Source organism: Cnephaeus nilssonii (assembly GCF_951640355.1).
Source record: "Cnephaeus nilssonii genome assembly, chromosome: 8".
In the NCBI taxonomy this organism is placed as follows: domain Eukaryota; kingdom Metazoa; phylum Chordata; class Mammalia; order Chiroptera; family Vespertilionidae; genus Cnephaeus; species Cnephaeus nilssonii.
In genome coordinates this window covers 82,098,916-82,117,180 of record NC_137079.1, presented here as the reverse complement: position 1 = coordinate 82,117,180, position 18,265 = coordinate 82,098,916, and the positions used below count along the sequence as shown (strand labels likewise).

Genomic DNA, 18,265 nt, shown 5'->3' with positions numbered 1-18,265 from the left:
TTGTACTATTTAAAAAACTAGGTATTGTTGTACTCATGTAATCATATTCTTCTATTCAGACTCATTTAAGGTAATGAGTTGGAAGAATGCTCAATAAAAATTTAATAATTATAAAATAAGAAAAAAATGAACTTTAAGCTAACAATTACAACCTCATGACTCTTGATCTTTGCCCCATCCCCAACCCTCCAAGGAAAATCAGCAAAGGAATAGAGAAAGCTTTATTCTGATTGTAAAACCATGATAAGCCCAGCTCAGATCTCAGTGTGTGAGAAAAGACAGAGCCAGTGAAGGACCGTGTGTATTTACACGAGTGGGAACTTGTTTCTTTCCCTCTGCTACACCTCATGTCTCTGTGCTCTGTACTTGATGTTCTCTCTGTCTTTTCTTGTTCTGCTATCATATTTTCATTTCTTCGTAGACCTTTGACTTTTCTAAATACTTCTGTATAGATATTCAATACTCTGCTCTGTTTAAACAGTATTTTTTTATTTGTTCAACCTGGTATTCATTTTAAAGTCAGGAAATTTGAGAAAGCAGTGGAAGGCACTGAAACCAGCATCTAACATGGTTTAACGTTTGAGAGAAGGAACTGGGCCCCTCAAATTCTAATGTTTATTTAAAAAGGAAAATTCCAAGTCATGAGAACAAAATTAAAAGAGAAAATACACATATTCCTCCTATCTGGTTATGAGACCAGGCTGTTAATGTCTGCTAAAGTTCATTGTATCATTGTTCTATCAGTTTTGTACTTATATTGTGTATTTATCATATACGTAATAAGGTGTGTGTTTTTTAATGCAGAAATTTCCCACCGAAGGTCTCTCCAGTGTGGTTAGGAACGTGTTTGACTTTGATTCCTACAACCCCGACATGAGGGAGATTTTAATTAACACTTTGCACAAGTACGGGATACCTATTGGAGCAAAACCTACCAGTGTGCAGCTGGCGAAGGAGTAAGGCAAACTCACTACTGATAAAATGCTATTAAGTGTTACTGTTCTAATTCTCTGAATAATGCTGATAATTTGGAATCTACTTTATACTCTACTAAACTAAGTTGGGGTAGAAATTACTTTCCACAAGTAAATTTTCAAATATATGTTGCTATTTGCTGGCTGGCTTTCAGTTAAATAGCATTATTTAGAAGCGTGTAAACTGAGAATTTCAATTTTGAATGTTCCATAAGTAGATGTAATATAATCAAATAAAGGGAAATATTTGTTTCTTTAAGTCTCTGTCTTTTTGTTGAATTACTATGACTCTCGCTATTTCTTAACCTAGTGCAAAATCATTGTACAAATGTGAAAACAACGTAAAGGGATAATATGTATTTAGTTAAGATGTTCTTATTTATGTTACCATATATTTTTCTGTTATGATAGTTTCTAAATTTATAATTATATTAACTTAAGAGATTTTTGGTTACTTATTTTAGCTTGACAGATGAAAGAGGTAGTGAAAATTAGTGGGTTTGCTTCATGTGGGCCAGTTGCCTGACCTTTATTTTGTAATTACAGGCTATGTACTTAACCTTACCAAAGAATCTTGCAAATATTGTAGACCAGAAAGATAGTTGACAGAGTTTATTAGTAGAGTAGTTAAATCCATGCAAAGTCATTAGAAAACAATTTTTAAAATGCATAACATTAACTTATAATAAAGATTCCAATGCTTTGTCTATAAAAATAATTAGCATAAATTCCTAAGACACAATAATTACTTTAAAATTATTATTTAACTTTAGTTTCATATAGGAAGCACTCTACTTTCCTTAGAAAAAAGTTTTAAATATTATAGTCCAGCTATATTTATGTGTTTATATATATACCCACATATATACATATATATCCTAAATGTATACATGATCCTCATTTATTCTTTGAAGTTATTATAAAAACATATCAGAATATACGCCAATAAAAATACATCATTAAAGCTTTAACAATTTCTTCAAAGATTTCTTAAAGAAAAACAAATATTTCCCTTTTGTGGTAAAGGCTCAAAATAGAGTTATGTTAGAAATTATCAGTAAATTTGTTTATATTATTAATGAGTGAGTAAATATTTTTTGAGAAGAGTGATTTTGTTGCTGGTAGAAATGGGGTCATTTTATGGAGTTGTAAGAAAACCATTTCGGAGGACCCATGCATGGGAGGTTGAGGTGTTGTGGTAAGATTTACTGGGGTTCCCCAGGTCTCATCTCCCTCATTCCCACTGTGGAAAAACTCCAGCCTTGTCTTCATCAGGCCCAGAAATTCTGTGCCATGCCAAGGCTTAGTCCAGTTTAGTCTCTGTCCCCATCCGGCTAGCTTAGTCTATTCCTGGCTATGTTGCTGTACCCAGGCTTGGAGTCTACGCTTGGAGTCCTTGAGGCTGCCAGGCCTAAGGCAGCTGCTAGGCCCACATGGCTGCTACGGAGAGAGAATGTGCAAGCGCACAGGGTGAGCATGTGTTACCAGTTACCACATTGTGTGTGTGTGTGTGAGAGAGAGAGAGAGAGAGAGAGAGAGAGAGCTTTGTTAAGTTTGGATTATATTATTTAGGGCTTGGGAAGGACCAAGTGCCCTTTCAAAATAACCAATCAATTTCCCAGTTTCCCCCAGGCTTCTGATGGGTCTTCCCCCTAACCAGTCCATTTCCTGGATCTTCTGGGGTTCTGTGTCTCTTACCCAATCTGATTCTTCCCTAGGCTGTGCTCTGCCCCTTATAGTTGCCATCTTAGTTTCTACTAGGCATGCCTCATAATAGAAGGATTTTCCCCTTTGCCATCTTGGCTTCTACTGTGCATGCGCCCAGCAGAGGAATTTCCTCTCCTCCTTCCCCCAATAATCCTGGTAATCGGGTACCAGGCCGGCAGTTCCCTGGAGAGACTCTTCTTGCCTGTTAGGAGATTGCTTGGGGATTGCCCAAGGATTAAGTCCCAAGGCTGGCGGATGCGATGGTCTCCTGGAGTGGGTGAACGAGCCTCTGAATGCTAGAGCTTCCCAGTGAAGCATGCCCAATGTTTATTTCAGCTCCCTGGTTTATTAGGCTTCGTGTCTGATTCCCTTTGCTCCCTTCCTTTATTATTATCTAGCTACCTACACTCACAGTTTGGTGTCAGAGCTAATACATAAAAGCTTTCTGTAAAATATGATTTTGCTGATTGATTAGCAGTGTTTGTGGGCATTTTGGAACTAGTTTGGTAATTTAATGGATATGGTCTATCTTCTTTTTTTTTTTTATCTTTATTATTCAGATTATTACAATTGTTCCTCTTTTTTCCCCCCATAGCTCCCCTCCACCCGGTTCCCACCCCACCCTCTGCCCTTACCTCCCCCCCACTGTCCTCATCCATAGGTGTACGATTTTTGTCCAGTCTCTTCCCGCACCCCTCACACCCGTTTCCCCCCAAGAATTGTCAGTCCACTCCCTTTCTATGCCCCTGATTCTATTATATTCACCAGTTTATTCTGTTCATCAGATTTTTTATTCACTTGATTTTTAGATTCCATTGTTGATAGACATGTATTTGTTGTTCATAATTTTTATCTTTACCTTTTTCTTCTTCTTCCTCTTCTTAAAGAACGCCTTTCAGCATTTCATATAATACTGGTTTGGTGTTGATGAATTCCTTTAGTTTTTTCTTATCTGTGAAGCTCTTTATCTGACCTTCAATTCTGAATGATAGCTTTGCTGGGTAGAGTAATCTTGGTTGTAGGTTCTTGCTATTCATCACTTTGAATATTTCTTGCCACTCCCATCTGGCCTGCATAGTTTCTGTTGAGAAATCAGCTGACAATCATATGGGTGCTCCCTTGTAGGTAATTAACAGTTTTTCTCTTGCTGTTTGTAAGATTCTCTTTCTCTTTTGCTCTTGGCTTTTTAATTATGATGTGTCTTGGTGTTGTCCTCTTTGGATTCCTTTTGTTTGGGATTCTGTGTGCTTCCTGGACTTGTAAGTCTATTTCTTTCACCAGGTGGGGGAAGTTTTCAGTCATTATTTCTTCAAATAGGTTTTCAGTATCTTGATCTCTCTCTTCTTCTGGCACCCCCATAATTCGAATGTTGGTACACTTGAGGTTGTCCCAGAGGCTCCTTACACTATCTTCAAATTTTTGGATTCTTTTTTCTTTTTGCTTTTCCGGTTGAGTGTTTTCTGCTTCTTTGTATTTCAAATCTTTGACTTGATTCTTGCGGTCCTCTAGTCTGCTGTTAGGTCTCTGTATAATATTTTTTATTTCAGTCAGTGTATGTTTAATTTCTAGTTGGTCCTTTTTCATATCCTCGAGGGTCTCACTAAATTTATCGGCCTTTTCTAGGAAATTCTTGAAAAACCTTATAACCGTGGTTTTGAACTCTATATCCAGTCGTTAGTTTTCCTCCATCTCTTTCATTTGTGATCTGTTTCTTTGTCTCCGCATTTTCGCTGCTTCCCTGATTTGGTGGAGTAGCTTTGTGTGCTAGGTGTCCTATAGGGCCCAGTGGCTCAACCTCCCCAGTTATCTGAGGTGGACACTCTTGGTGCACCCCTTTGTTGACAGTGTGTACAGCCTTGTTGTAGTTAAGTCTTGATTGTTGTTGGTATCACTGGGAGGAATTGACCTCCAGGCCAGTTGGCTGTGAGGATCAGCTGTGTCTACGCTGGGAGAACTTCTGTGCTGGAGACACCATTATGGGACAAGACTTGCAAAATTGCAAAAGCCTCCGTGCTCAGCTTGGATGGGGCGGAGTTTCATGGCGGAGCCGACAGCCTTGTCTTCCCGTCAGCCCTGCCCTATGAGGCCCCTGGGTCTCAGTGTCCCTTGGTAATCGCTGCAAGCACCTCTGAGAGAAAGCCGCCCTTGGGTTTCGCCCACTGCCAGACAGTCCAGTTTCTCCTCGAATGAGTCTGGGTTCCCAGAAACTCACCCAGAACTGCAGTTCAGTGCAATCGGGAGCTTTTGTCTCCCTCCCGCTTTAGAAAGTCAGCCGCGCACTCAGCCATCCATGCATTCAGCAGTCAGTCCTCTGTGCGTGCACGCGCGCGCCTCCGGGCCTCTGCCTTCCACAGCTTCCGAGTCTAAGTGTGCTTTCTCTTTTCCTGACAGTCCAGATTCCTCCCGAATGAATCTGGTTTCCCAGAGTCTCGCCTGGGACTGGAGTTCAGCGCAGTCAGGAGCTTCTGTCTCCCTCCCACTTTAGAAAGCCAGCTGCGCACTCAGCCGCCCATGCATTCAGCCGCCTGTCCTCTTTGCGTGCGCATCTCCATACCTCAGCCTTTTGCAGCTCCTCTGAGTCTCAATGTGCTTTCCTCTTTCCTTCTAGTTGTAGTATTTCCACTCAGCCAGCTTTCCTATGGTTCTGGGTGGTGTTCACTTTGTCTTTTAGTTGTAGTTTTGAAATTGTTGTGCGAGGCAGCAGTTTAGGTATTTACCTATGCTGCCATCTTGGTTTCTCCCAACGGTCTATCTTCTGTATTAGAAATTTCAAGAAATTGTCTTTAATATGCAAACTTCTATTACTGCTCATGTTGTTTTTTTACTTTTTAAATAAACTAAATCTTTATTTTCAATTGGAAATAGGATGGTTTTTATTACCTTTAACGAATTTATATAATTAGAATTCTAGGTTCTTGGAAACTAGGCTTATGATTTAAAAGTAACTGTTTTTATACTTTTATACAACTTGAAATACAAAATACATATCAGTTGGTAAGCTCAATCAAAATAAAATTGTTGGTAATTTTCTAAGGAAGACAGGTAAAATAATTTAACTTATTTATTACTGGCCTTAGTTCTAACGTGAAAAGTTCTTGCCATGGCACGTTAATTCCAACTCTAGTACTTATGAGTGGAAGCAAAATACATTGAGCCTGGAAATAAGGTGGTCACACTTGTGCCTAAGATGGGGATGGAAACAACTAGTTGTCCACCCACTGCATATAGCTAAAAATAGAGTTATTGCAGATGTGGAAGATGAGGGGATTTTTCCCTAAGGGTGGAGATAATAGTAGACTACAATTTATACATTCAAAACATATTTTCCTCATCTGTGAATTTCAGTGTCTTGAGCAGCTTAAAAGTAGTGATGTCATATCATTGCCCTTTAGTGAAATCTACAGTTTCTATGTATTTATTTCTATCCAATTATCAGCCTTTTACTTTAAGGGTGGCAATGGCCTGGGAATTCAGTAGATAGTTGTACATTCAATCTGCATGTCCCTGACAGGGAGAAACAGATTTTAACCTATTGGTAAAAAAGAAGGCATTTTATTATAGATCAGAGGCCCGGTGCATGAAATCTGTGCACTCAGAGGGGGTCCCTCAGCCCGGCCTGCGCCCTCTTACAGTCCAGGAGCCCTCAGGGGATGTCAGACTGCCAGCTTAGGCCCACTCCCTGCCGGGCCTAAGCCATCAGTCAGACATCCTTAGCACTGTTACGGAGGCGGGAGAGTCTCCTGCCACCACCGCTATGCTTGCCATCTGTGAGCCCGGCTTCTGGTTGAGCGATGCTCCCCCGTGGGACCACACTGACCACCAGGGAGCAGCTCCTGTGTTGAGCATCTGCCCCCTGGTGGTCAGTTTGCATCATAGCGACCGGTCGTTCCTAGTCATTTGCCATTAGGGTCAATTTGAATATTACCCTTTTATTATATAGGATAGCATAACTATGTAACTTAATCACTTTAGGACATTTTTTAAAATGGTATGGGGTGCTATTAATAATAACTGTGTAAAAGGAGATATAAAATAAGACTGCCCTAGTGAGGTCAGAATATATAGTCATCTCCATAAAATTAATAAAGTTCCTTCCTATTCTAACATCCTTTGCATTTTTAATATAATCTTAATTTTCTCTCATCTGCAAAAACAAAAACAAAACCAATACAAAAGAAGTGATACTTGCCCTAGCCAGTTTGGCTCAGAGGATAGAGCATTGGCCTGTGGACCAAAGGATCCCAGGTTCAATTCCAGTCAAGGGCATCTACTTTGGTTGCAGGTTCGTCCCTGGCCTGGGCCCTGGTCAGGGCTCATGCAGGAGGCAACCAATCGATGTGTTTTTCTCACGTTAATGTTTCCCTCTGTCTTTCCCTCTCTCTTCAACTCTCACTAAAAATCAATGGAAAAAAATATTCTCTGGCGAGGAGTAACATAAGTAAACAAACATATATATATTCTTTTTTCCTGAATGAAAATATTTTTGCCGAGACCTGTTATTTTCTTGTTCTGTAATCCAACCACAGTGCTTACAGAATGGGAGCAAACTTACATTGAGTCCAGAATAAAATGGATATGGATAGAAAAATAATTGTCCTCTCACTGCATATAACTAAAAAGAGATGTAAAGCAAATGTAGTCGAAGAGGGAAGTTTTCGCATGGGGAGATGATACCAGACCACTGTTTGTAAAGTCTTCTACAGCACCTTCTTCCTGAGCTGAAATCAGAATATACTTTGGCTGTTTGGTTAATGATCTTTAGTCAAATTCCCAAACGAGAGATGCTGTCATTTCCCCTTTTGTCCTCCCAAATAGTGCAGTGATGATACCTGTCTCATAGTCTCTGTGCATTTTTAAAAGGCCCAATGTGATATTCTGAGGTGAATATTATCTTCTTTACTAAACCTTTGCTAAACCTGGTACTTTGGGCCATGTCTGACTGGGTGATTATTTTACCTTGGGGGACCGCACCAAAATGCAGCTCTTCTTCCTGATCTACAATATATTCCCAGATCTTAGTACCGTGGTCAGAATTGGCTACCTACACCTCCACATTGCATTTGCCTTGTCCCACTGGTACTTCCTGAGGGTTTTATTATTATTATTCCCTTTTAAGTTTCTAATGCATGGGAAAGATTTGCCAAAGAGATGGTGAACATAACCAAATGAGATTCACTGGGGAAAATCTAGTTAGAGATAGGAAGATTCGGGTTAAAATCTGAGCTCTTAAAAAATAATCTCAGATCTTTAGTTTCAAATGTCATTTGTGGGAAAAAGAATGCGCGCACTCACACACATAATTAGGTCCAAGCACCCAACCAAAAGCATATAGATGATATACTATCTATCTATATAATAGAGGAATATGAAAATTAGCTGGGACGCCGTAACATCATGACCGAACAGCAGGGACCTGAGGCTGTGTGGCACCTCGCTGGGGTGAGGGACCTCAGGCCATGCCCCCTGCCCAGCAGGGCTTGATGGGGGACCTGAGGCTGTGCCCCTCACCCAGCGCCGGACCGGGAGACCTGAGGCTGTGCCCCTCACCCAGTGCCGGACCGGGAGACCTGAGGCTGTGCCCCTCACCCGGAGGGGCTTGACGGGGGTGGGGCCGGCCGGGCCTGGGTCTCCTGCATTTTCAAAGCACTTGCGGGTGGTGGGCGGGAACTTGACTCTAGGTCCCGCGGCGTGCCTGAGACTGACAGGAGGGAGATTTTCATATACATTTTACTAATTTTCTTTCATCTCTGACACTTCTATTATAGATAAAGGGCAAAGAGCAATATTAAAATATTTCCTCTAATTAATTCCCTTTTAATGTGCACAAATTTCATGCACTGGGCCACTAGTAGTATAAATAAACATAAATTTCAAAGTAAAGTTTGCTTGTTTTTTCCTCAAATGAACTTTTATTTCTGAATTGTCTTTTATTTGAGAAAAACATACTGCTAGCACATTAACTCTTCCAAATTTAAAAGTGTTTTCAGAGTAATTTATAAACTCTCACATGTTAGGGAAAACATTTGTTTTAAAGGAAGAAAATTCTATTCTTTTCGGCCTCAATTTTTAAATTATTTATACAATATTTTATCTTAAATTTACATGCCACCCTCAACCTGACAGTTCTTAAGAAGAGAAAATTGTAATTTCATAAATTTAAGATGGAATATACTCTACCTCTAAGTATATTAATAAGTCTAACATACAGAGAATTTATCTCTACCTTCTGAAGTTATGCATTTTTCTCTCCCTGTCTTCCTTACGAGGCACACATGTCTATAAAATATTTATTTATTTATTGCATTTTTTTTCTTATTTTTTTCTTTTATTTTTCCCCATCACCATTTATCCCCCTTACACCTTTCCACCTCGACCCATTCCTCTGTGTCCCCCCAACCCCGCAATCACCACACTGTTGTCTGTGATCTCTTTCTTTTTTGCCCAATCCTTCCACCCTGCCCACCACCACCACCATCAGAGCTATCTGTCGGCTCTCTATATTTAAGTGATCATCCTTCTTATTCCATATTCTTTGTCCTCAACTCTGTTGACTTATTTTTAATGCTGCTTTGTTTATTCTTTTTTTTAAATTTATCTTTATTGTTTGTTGAAAGCAATACAGTTGTCCCCTTTTTTTTCCATTGACAACCTCATCCCCCCGCTCCCCACACCATTCCCAGGCCTTCACCACACTATTTTCTGTGTCCCTGGGTTATACATATAAGTTATTTGGTTAATCTCTTACCCTCCCCATCCCCACCCTCTCCCATCCCTCCATCCTCCTACCACCCCCCACCCAACTTTCTCTCTGAATTCCTCAATCTGTTTTGTTTACTTTTAGGCCAGTTTCATATTTTCCCCCAAAGCATTTATTTCCTGTTTGTCACTGGAAAACTACATATAATCTACCAATCATTTGTTTGTATCAGAATAGAATAAAACATTTGAGGAAATTAAAAAGTTTTAACATGTAGTATTTCTTTGTGATGCATATGTACTAAAGGAAGAATGAATTTCTGTTTATATTTAAATTAACAAAAAGAAAATTAAAACACCTATAATTCCACCATCTGAAGATAATCGTTTTTAAATCCTTCCAGATCTTGTGGTTCTGTGTGTTATTTCATACACTGCGAAATACTTCTTTTGAGTTTTTTTATTTTTTTGCACAGCTTTTCTTCTTAATAGAAGATACATGTCCCTAAAAGGGGGTTCTTTTAAAAAATGTATATTTTTAATTGATTTCAGAGAGGAAGGGAGAAGGAGAGATAGAAACATCAATGATGAGAGAGAATCATTGATCGGCTGCCTCCTGCATGACCCACCCTGGAGATCGAGCCCGCACCCGGGCATGTGCCCTGACTAGAATTGAACTGTAAACTCCTGGTTCATAGATCGACACTCCACCACTGAGCCATGCCAGCCGAGTGAAAAGGGGTTCTTTTTAAAACATTTTATTCCCAAGCTCCTTTGTTGAAAAGAAATTTATCTCTAATGAAGTAGATTTGAGTGCAAATGACACTCTTCCTCAACCCTACTCTTTTCTCCATCCTTCTAGAGATTTTGAGTATTAGATATTTATTGTAAGCATAATAAACAGATTCATAAAGTATATAAGGAACTCTCACAAGGAATATAAACATTCATATCAACCCTTTGTGTCTTTCGGCATATGTTTAAATCTCATTATCCTTCTCGAACATGTAAAAATGCTGTTGTCAGACAGACTGCACTTCTCAAAACAATTGTCATGAGAGACTTTAAAAGTGTCCTATAGCCCTATTGGAGTCTTAAAACTGCTCCTCAGGTGTCCTGTTCACATCATATTCCCTCTCTGCTTTCAAATACTTGATTAAAATTTTTTAACTTACTTTTTCAGACAAATAAAGTAGCTTTGAATTAGCAAGGTCTAAGACCATATTAGCAAATTTTCAATTAAATCTCTTTAATATATTCACATTTAGAATAATTTGAAAACACAGGGTAGTATTGACAGTGGTTGCCTTTGCAAGGCCTCACTTTCTTGCTATTTTAATATTCTAACATGTATTATTTTCTGTGTTTCATTTTTCAAATGTCCACAGACAGTCTGGGCACTGGAATTTTTTATTTTGTGTTCTTATTTCAATAAAATAAAAGTTTTAAAGTAAAGGTCTAGTCTGAAATTGCTATTTCTTGCCTCCCATACAGCAAAGCTCATGCTACACTGTGATGACTACTCCTAAGGTAGAACACTGGCACGCTTCCGGATGGCAAACAAGAAATTACGTGAACTGAGCAACTCTAGGGCATTTCAACACAACCTAAGTTTAATCATTGATAATGTGTCCAGTGAGGGTAGACAACATATTTTTAAAGCAGCAAAAATAAAAATAGTTGATATTTAGCAAGTGCTTACTAAGTGCTGTAAGCACTTTACAAATATTAATGCACAATCTATAAAACAATTCTTTTATTCTATTAGGCAAGTAATTTTTAAAAGCCGGCACCAGCTTCCCTCTGGCACCCGGGACCCGGGCTTCCCTTCAGCCGCTGGCAGGCACCCAGGACCCAGGCTTTGTCCGGTCTAATTAGCATATTAGGCTTTTATTATTATAGATACCAGGTAATACTGTCAAAATAAAATAAAATTTTTAATAAGAAAAAAATAAAAAGAAAAAGTTTATTATCTATTAGGTATAGGAGTGTGTGTGTGTGTGTGTGTGTGTGTGTGTGTGTGTGTTTTACAGGTGAAGAACTAAGTTTCAGGAAACTAAATACTTAACAGACTGTACAACTAATAAGTGACAGGGTGGGGAATTCAACTGCAGTTCTGTCTGTTCCAAAACTATCATCTTTTTGCTCACTCCACCATGTTGTCTGTACAGTGCCTTATACGAGAGAAGCAATGCAATACAACACTGGACTGCAAGATTTTAAAGATAATGGAAACTTTGGAGTTTTTCAAATTTTATTTCCCTCCATTTGGACATATATCACATAAAATATGCATATAACTTTTACATTAGTGACTAAGCCCATTGTTTTAATCACATTTTCCTTCAAGTTAATGCTATTTGTCATTGATTCCATAAGTAAGTAAAAAATACTTTTTATCCCTAGCCAGTTTGCTTCAGTAGATAGAGCATCAGCCCATGGACTGAAGGGTCCCAGATTTGATTTCAGTCAAAAGCATGTATCTTGGTTGCATGCTCTATCCTCCAGGGCATGCATGTACAGGAGGCAACCAATCCATGTTTCTCTCTCACTTCAATGTTTCTCTTCTCTATCTCTCCCTCTTCCTTCCACTGTCTCTAAAAATCAATGGAAAAATATCCTCTGGTGAGGATTAAAAAAAAAACTTTGTATAAGATGTAAGCATATTCTCTTAAATCAAATGTGTCTTTCAATGGGTATGTGACTAGCCTGGGTTTTCTTTGTTAAAGACTCATCCTGTGTAATTGTGGCATCAATAGCAGCTGCTGCTTCTCTGCCCAAGACCAACCACGGGGTCTCCAGTGTACCAGAAGCATTAAAAAGAACATCCCCAACCAGAATCTCTCTTTTGAGTAATTTCATTAGGCTTATCTTTGGAGATAGGAGTGATCATCAGCTTACTGTTTGTCCCATTAAATGTTAAGAGTCTCTTCTTAAAGTATTGTGCCTCTCCTTCCATTTTCCAAACTATTATGTCCTATAATTTTATTTTTATATTCTTAATTTTTACAAATGAGTTCACAATATTGGCCATGGGGTTCTAAGTTGTACAATTCCACTCTGTGTGATGATTTACTTCATAAAAGAGCTCTTGGTTTTCAAATATAATAAGGTTTACATTATGACATCTCAGAACTATTTTAAGTAGAAGAGTGGTGTTAGGTTTTATAGTGTCATAGCCCTTGCCCTATATTCTTTTCGTATGTTATGAAGTAGCTTCACAGCCATTCCACTTGCTTTCAGCTCCTTTAATGGGGGTACAGAAAAAATGAAAAAACACACCCAATGTGCATAGAAAATGTCAAGATCTATGACTCCTTTATACTCATTTTAGCCATCTCACAGAATTAACCTTGATCCCTTAAGCATTTGTGATAACTTTGTGAAAGCCTGTCACCTGGCTGGATAGAAATCCCAAACCCCACCTATAGCTAACTCTTCCAGATTCACCTGCAAAGTAGATGGTGTCATTGGTTGAGAATCGTGTAGTCAGGACACAATGGGGAAGATTTGCCATGGTGTTTTGCAACTTGCCACCGAGATAAGGAACAAGCAGGGAAGATGGCAGTTCTAGTGTACCCAAGCATTCACTCATTTGACCAACACTATTGAGCCTTTTGTGGTAAACACTAGGTAGTGAGTAAGAAATGTAAAGGTGAGGAAGGCTTAGTACCCACCTTCAAGGGGTCACAGTGAATTGGGAAAGCACTCAAGTAAAGGGTGACTTGTGTGTGTTAGAGCCACACAGGAGAGAGCAAGGAGAGGATTCCCACCTTCTGCCCTGGGGCGGGGGGTGGGGGGGGGTGGGGAGGGGTCAGGGCGGGTAACCAAGCCAACTCTCAAGGATTACTAGGGGTTCTCCAGGCAAACAAAGGAGGAGAGATGCTTCAAGCAGAGAGGTTGAAGGGGGCATGGTGCATTTTTGAAATTGCAAGTAGTTCAGTGACTAAAATTAATGGTGAAGTGAGGGTGTCCTGTGTGGTGAGCCTAGAAGGGAGAGAAGAGTCGGGAATCAGAGAAAATGTTTAAACCAGATTGTAGCACGGTCAGATTCATAATGTGGAAAGACCCCTTCTGGTTTTCTCAGGTTAATAAACTGAAAGACAGCGAACCTGAGGGCAGGAAGACTGGTTTGGGACAGCTATAGGAATCCATGCGATGGACAACGGGGGCTCCCATTGTGGCAGTTGGGAATGAGAGGGAAAGGGGTGATGTTTCAGTGGCCAAAGTGAGGGATTCCAAGTGCCAGAGATTTGAGTGAGTGTGATGTAAGCCTTACCCTCAGTGAATTAACAATTAGTTGGGACAACATGTAAGCTATCAACCTTGTTATGCAATGTTGTATTCAAAGCTACATTCACAGCAAGGCTGTTTCCTCCTGTAAGTCCTTCTTGTGAGAAATACAGAGTTTTTTGTTTTCGTTTTTTTCTGGGGAAATTTCCAACTGGAAGAGTTTTAGTCCCAGTCCTTTTTGATGTGGATAATTAGAAAAGGAAAGAACTTGAGATTCAAAAATACTTAAATGTGGTTGGAAAAGCAGATGGCAGAAAAAGAAAAGTTTTTGCAGTAAAATTTGAAGATGAAGGAAAGGAAATGCAGGCCCCAGAACTGTAGTCTGGCAACTCCCGTGAGGAGGAGGAAAGCCCGAGATGTGTGGGACCAGCTGACAACATCTGCTCTGGCACAAATGATGCTGGGCAGCAGCATTGAGACTGCACAGTGTCATTGTGGATATTGGTGGTCATATTTGAGAAGTGTCAGCCGAGAATAAGTTTCCCCAAATCTTTTTCCATTGCATGCATCCAAATCACTCTTCATTTCTGTGACTTTGAAGGGACCTAAGTGGCAGAGGTGCACACAGCTGAGTTATAAAGGGAAAGCCATGTGTCTGAATGCAGAGCCAAGCACAGAAAGGAAAAACCCACACACATTCTTGTTTATGCATATCATTTGCCGCAAAATTAGTTTACCAGCAACATGTGAGACTATAGGGAAGGGAGATTCAGAAGTTTCTTCTAAACAAGGGAGGTTAACTTGGAATAGTAGTACCCATTATTACTAACTTAAAGTGTTTAAAGGGAATTTCTATTTTCTTTCTTTAGTGTGTGGGGTTTTTAAATTTTGTTTTAAATAAAAAAATATTTATGAGCGATTTCATTAATTCACTTATGAACTTGAATTCTTTTTTTTAAAATATATATTTTATTGATTTTCCACAGAGAGGAAGAGAGAGGGATAGAGAGTTAGAAACATCGATGAGAGAGAAACATCGATCAGCTGCCTCCTGCACACCCCCCACTGGAGATGTGCCCACAACCAAGGTACATGCCCCTGACCGGAATCGAACCCAGGACCCCCGAGTCCGCAGGCCGACGCTCTATCCACTGAGCCAAACTGGATTCGGCTGAACTTGAATTCTTAAGCTTTTATTCCCTATCGGGTCGTAAATTTGAAAATTGCAAATTACACGAACTCTAGCCTAAGAATGCAAATTTACATGGAAACCCAGAAGAGCAAAAGATTCATTCTGCCCAGAAAGAATATGAGAGAGGGATGCAAGGGTAAATAACATTTGAATTGGGCCTCAAGAATGAGGATTTCATTAAAGAGGCAATAGTAGAAATGCCTGGCGGAAGCATGAACATACATGTTCAGGACTAGCAAGTAGCAGTTTGAGGTGGCGAAGGCATAAATCAGCTGAAGTGTAAGAGGAAGGGGTAAGAGCCAAAGGTAGAAACATTTGTTTGGGTTATTCTGTTCAGGCTTCAGTAAACTCAGTTGGACAATCCACCTTAATGTGTGCCAGAGATTAGATTTATAACATTAGGAATGAGTGAGGCCTTGTAAAATTGGAGTTGTTCTTTTTCTTCTCAATGATGATAGTAATTGGTGAATTTTTGAGAGTTGGTGGAACTACCCTGAAGGGTTCCATTATTCCTATGAAAATTAGTAGTTCTTGTGGTAAGGAAATGTTTTAGGAATTGCTGATAATAGGTATGTCAACAACTTCCAATTACATAATGCCCCTAGAAAGATCCAAATCTTTTACATGTGTTTCTTTCATACTCCAGAAATAGTACTGGCAAATGTTCAGAGAAGGCAGAAATTTGCCAGAACATGCTCCTTAAAACCCCAGCTCACCTCTTTATGAAAACAATCTTAGACAAATCTCTTACATGTCATTCAGACTATATTTCTTGACTTTGGTGTCCATATGGCTCATGTTAGGAATTATATGCACGTAAAAAAAAAAAAAAAAAAAACCCCACAACTTTTTTCCTGTCTGTAACTGCTCAAGTGCTATAATTTGACCTGGGTCATGATTTCTATATTCACCATTCTTATAGTTAAAACTTTTACTTCCAGATCTTTGTTAATACTTCCACAAATTATTAAGAAACATCACAACATATGAATTGAAATACTTCATTCTTTTAAGAAAACATAAATTCATGAATGACATTGAAAATAAAAAGTAGTGCTATTTATAGGCCCTAAGTTCTTCCTCCTCTTCTTTAAAATTAAATCCAGACATCATTTCTGCTAGAACTTTAACAAAGTTAAACAAAACAAGTGACATGTTTTTAAAACCATGGAAAATACCATTGTTGTTTTAATCAAATCAGGTATAACAACTTAAGTCTGGTCAGAGTTGGATGACTTCTATATATATAAAAGCTCAGCGACTGAAAGGGTGGAACGACCAGAAAGACTGGAACGACTGGTCGCTATGATGCACACTGAGCAGGCAGGCAGGCCAGTGGTTAGGAGCGGGCAGACAGGCAGGCCAGCGGTTAGAAGCGGGTGGTCCCAAATTGCGAGAGGGATGTCCGACTGCCTGCAGGGATTGGGCCTAAACCGGCAGCTGGACATCTCCCGAGGGGTCCCAGATTGCGAGAGGGTACAGGCCAGGTTGAGGGACCCCCTCTCACCCTGTGCACGAATTTCATGCACCAGGCCTCTAGTGTTTTAATAATGGAATATAGTATCTTTTGCTAACTGGTTATTAGTTTAGAGTTCTACCCAAGCTAATGTTAATTATGCTTCAAATTCAGAGACTGCTCATGCATCCAATTTTAATGCTTCCCTTTTCCCCTGACTACTAATTTAGTGAAGGGGAGTGAGTTACTAACCATCAAATCTTTCCACAGCTTATTGGGAGGGCTTATTAGTGGCAAATAAGTGAGGGGTTTTGGTTTACATCCATTGGCCTGCCTGGAGCCCACTGGGAAAGTCTGGAAACAATACTTGATGTGACCAAGGAGCTGGATGGAGTCAGTTTGATTGTGCAGCTCCAGAACACCCTGCAAATGTGTTTTCAGTTGTAGTTGTGATTGCCCATACACATCGTCTTATGTGGTTCTGAAACAGATTCTATATGGGGTACCTGAAGGTCCTTCCCATACCCTGACAACCAGCGAGTACTATTTTTAGGTGGGTCCCAGACAGCCTATAATTTCCATGACTATTATTTAGAAGGCAAGTTCAAACCATGTTTCATGACTACCCCTGGAATTGTCAGGGATAGATGCCAAGTAAAGTTACTTTTTCTCAGGTGGATGAAGTGTTTTGCTTTATTTTTAGCAACTATATGATATATTTATGATCATTAAAGGATATGTTAGATCCATCAATTTTAGGCTATCTATTAACCTAACAAGCAAAGTTCATTTTTATTAATCAATTCTCCACCTCTTAAGAAACACAGTTAAATTTCAAAGTGTTTCTGTTGTCTCCAAAAACTGGAATGTATTTAGAACTATTTTTTTTAAGTTAATTAGTAAAGCATGCCTTTCAGGGCACCTATTTCTATTGATAGGTATAGATATTTTCATTTTGGTTGTTTTATTTTCACTCCAGAGCTCCAAGATAATACAACACAGTTGAATCTACCACTGACACTTCCCTTGTCTCACTTCAGTGATCTTCAGAGGCTACCCAAGCTCTAAGGAACAGTACAGATCTTCCCCTTGATTTCACAAAGGAAGAAATTAACACTCAGAGAAATTAGCCTACTTTTCCTCTCCAAAGTGTGCATAGATCTTTATTACATTTAATAGAGAGAACATAATAGTAAATCCCCTGGCTCTGTGCTCTTCCTACCTCACTTCCAGTAAAAACATGTAAATAAGTGAGTAACCAATCAGAATAATTTGAAATATATTTTAGATGATAGATACAAAAGCACCTACTTTCTTTTAAGAGATTTGCATAAGATGATGTCAAAAAATATCAATGTAAATATCATTCCTTTTGTGTTAAGTATTTCAAAGGGCCAAAGAGCATATTCTATTCTAGAATGCTTGATTCTGTTATTTTATGCCAAAAATGTCTGAGCCTTACATGGTCTTATTAAGAATATGGAAATATTGTGTCAGACTATTCTTACTGAAAATAAAATGGTTTCAAAATGTGAATAGGTACTCTTTTAATGATCATCAAACTCATTCCAAGCATGCATTTCAATTTGTATCTACATGTGCTTTAAAAAAGAAAGAAATTTAACTCTGAATTATTGTATGCCTCGACTTACCAAGGAATAAGAACTTTTTAATGAATTAAATGACAAATTGATTGTTCCATTTTAAAAAGTCAAAGGAAAGATAGTATGATTAAAAATGAAGACTTTATCCTCAAAAATTTGTCTGTGGTTTTGTAGTTTAGCATTGCCATCTGTGTTTTGGCAAGTCACTTTATATAAAAGTCATTTTAAATAAAAAGGAATCTAAACACAGACTAATTCCATTAGAAATCAGGATAGCGCTCCCTTGGTGAGTGCAGTGACCAAAGTGGCCTTGAGGGGCTTCCTGGGTGCTGGTGATGCTGTTTCTTTGGGTGCTGGTGTTGGGTGCTGGTGTGTTCAGGGCTAAGTGGCACATTTATGTGAA

At 39.1% G+C, this 18,265-nt stretch overlaps 1 protein-coding gene across 2 annotated transcripts in view; it reads left to right on the top strand.

Annotated features, from left to right (window-relative positions):
* The window catches only part of VWA8 (von Willebrand factor A domain containing 8), a 400,056-nt gene that overhangs the window by 234,959 nt on the left and 146,832 nt on the right, over positions 1-18,265 (top strand). For both annotated transcript variants that reach the window (XM_079778511.1, XM_079778510.1), the window contains one exon: positions 805-956. In XM_079778511.1, the coding sequence (XP_079634637.1) occupies positions 805-956 (152 nt within the window). The remainder of the gene's footprint in view (positions 1-804; positions 957-18,265) is intronic.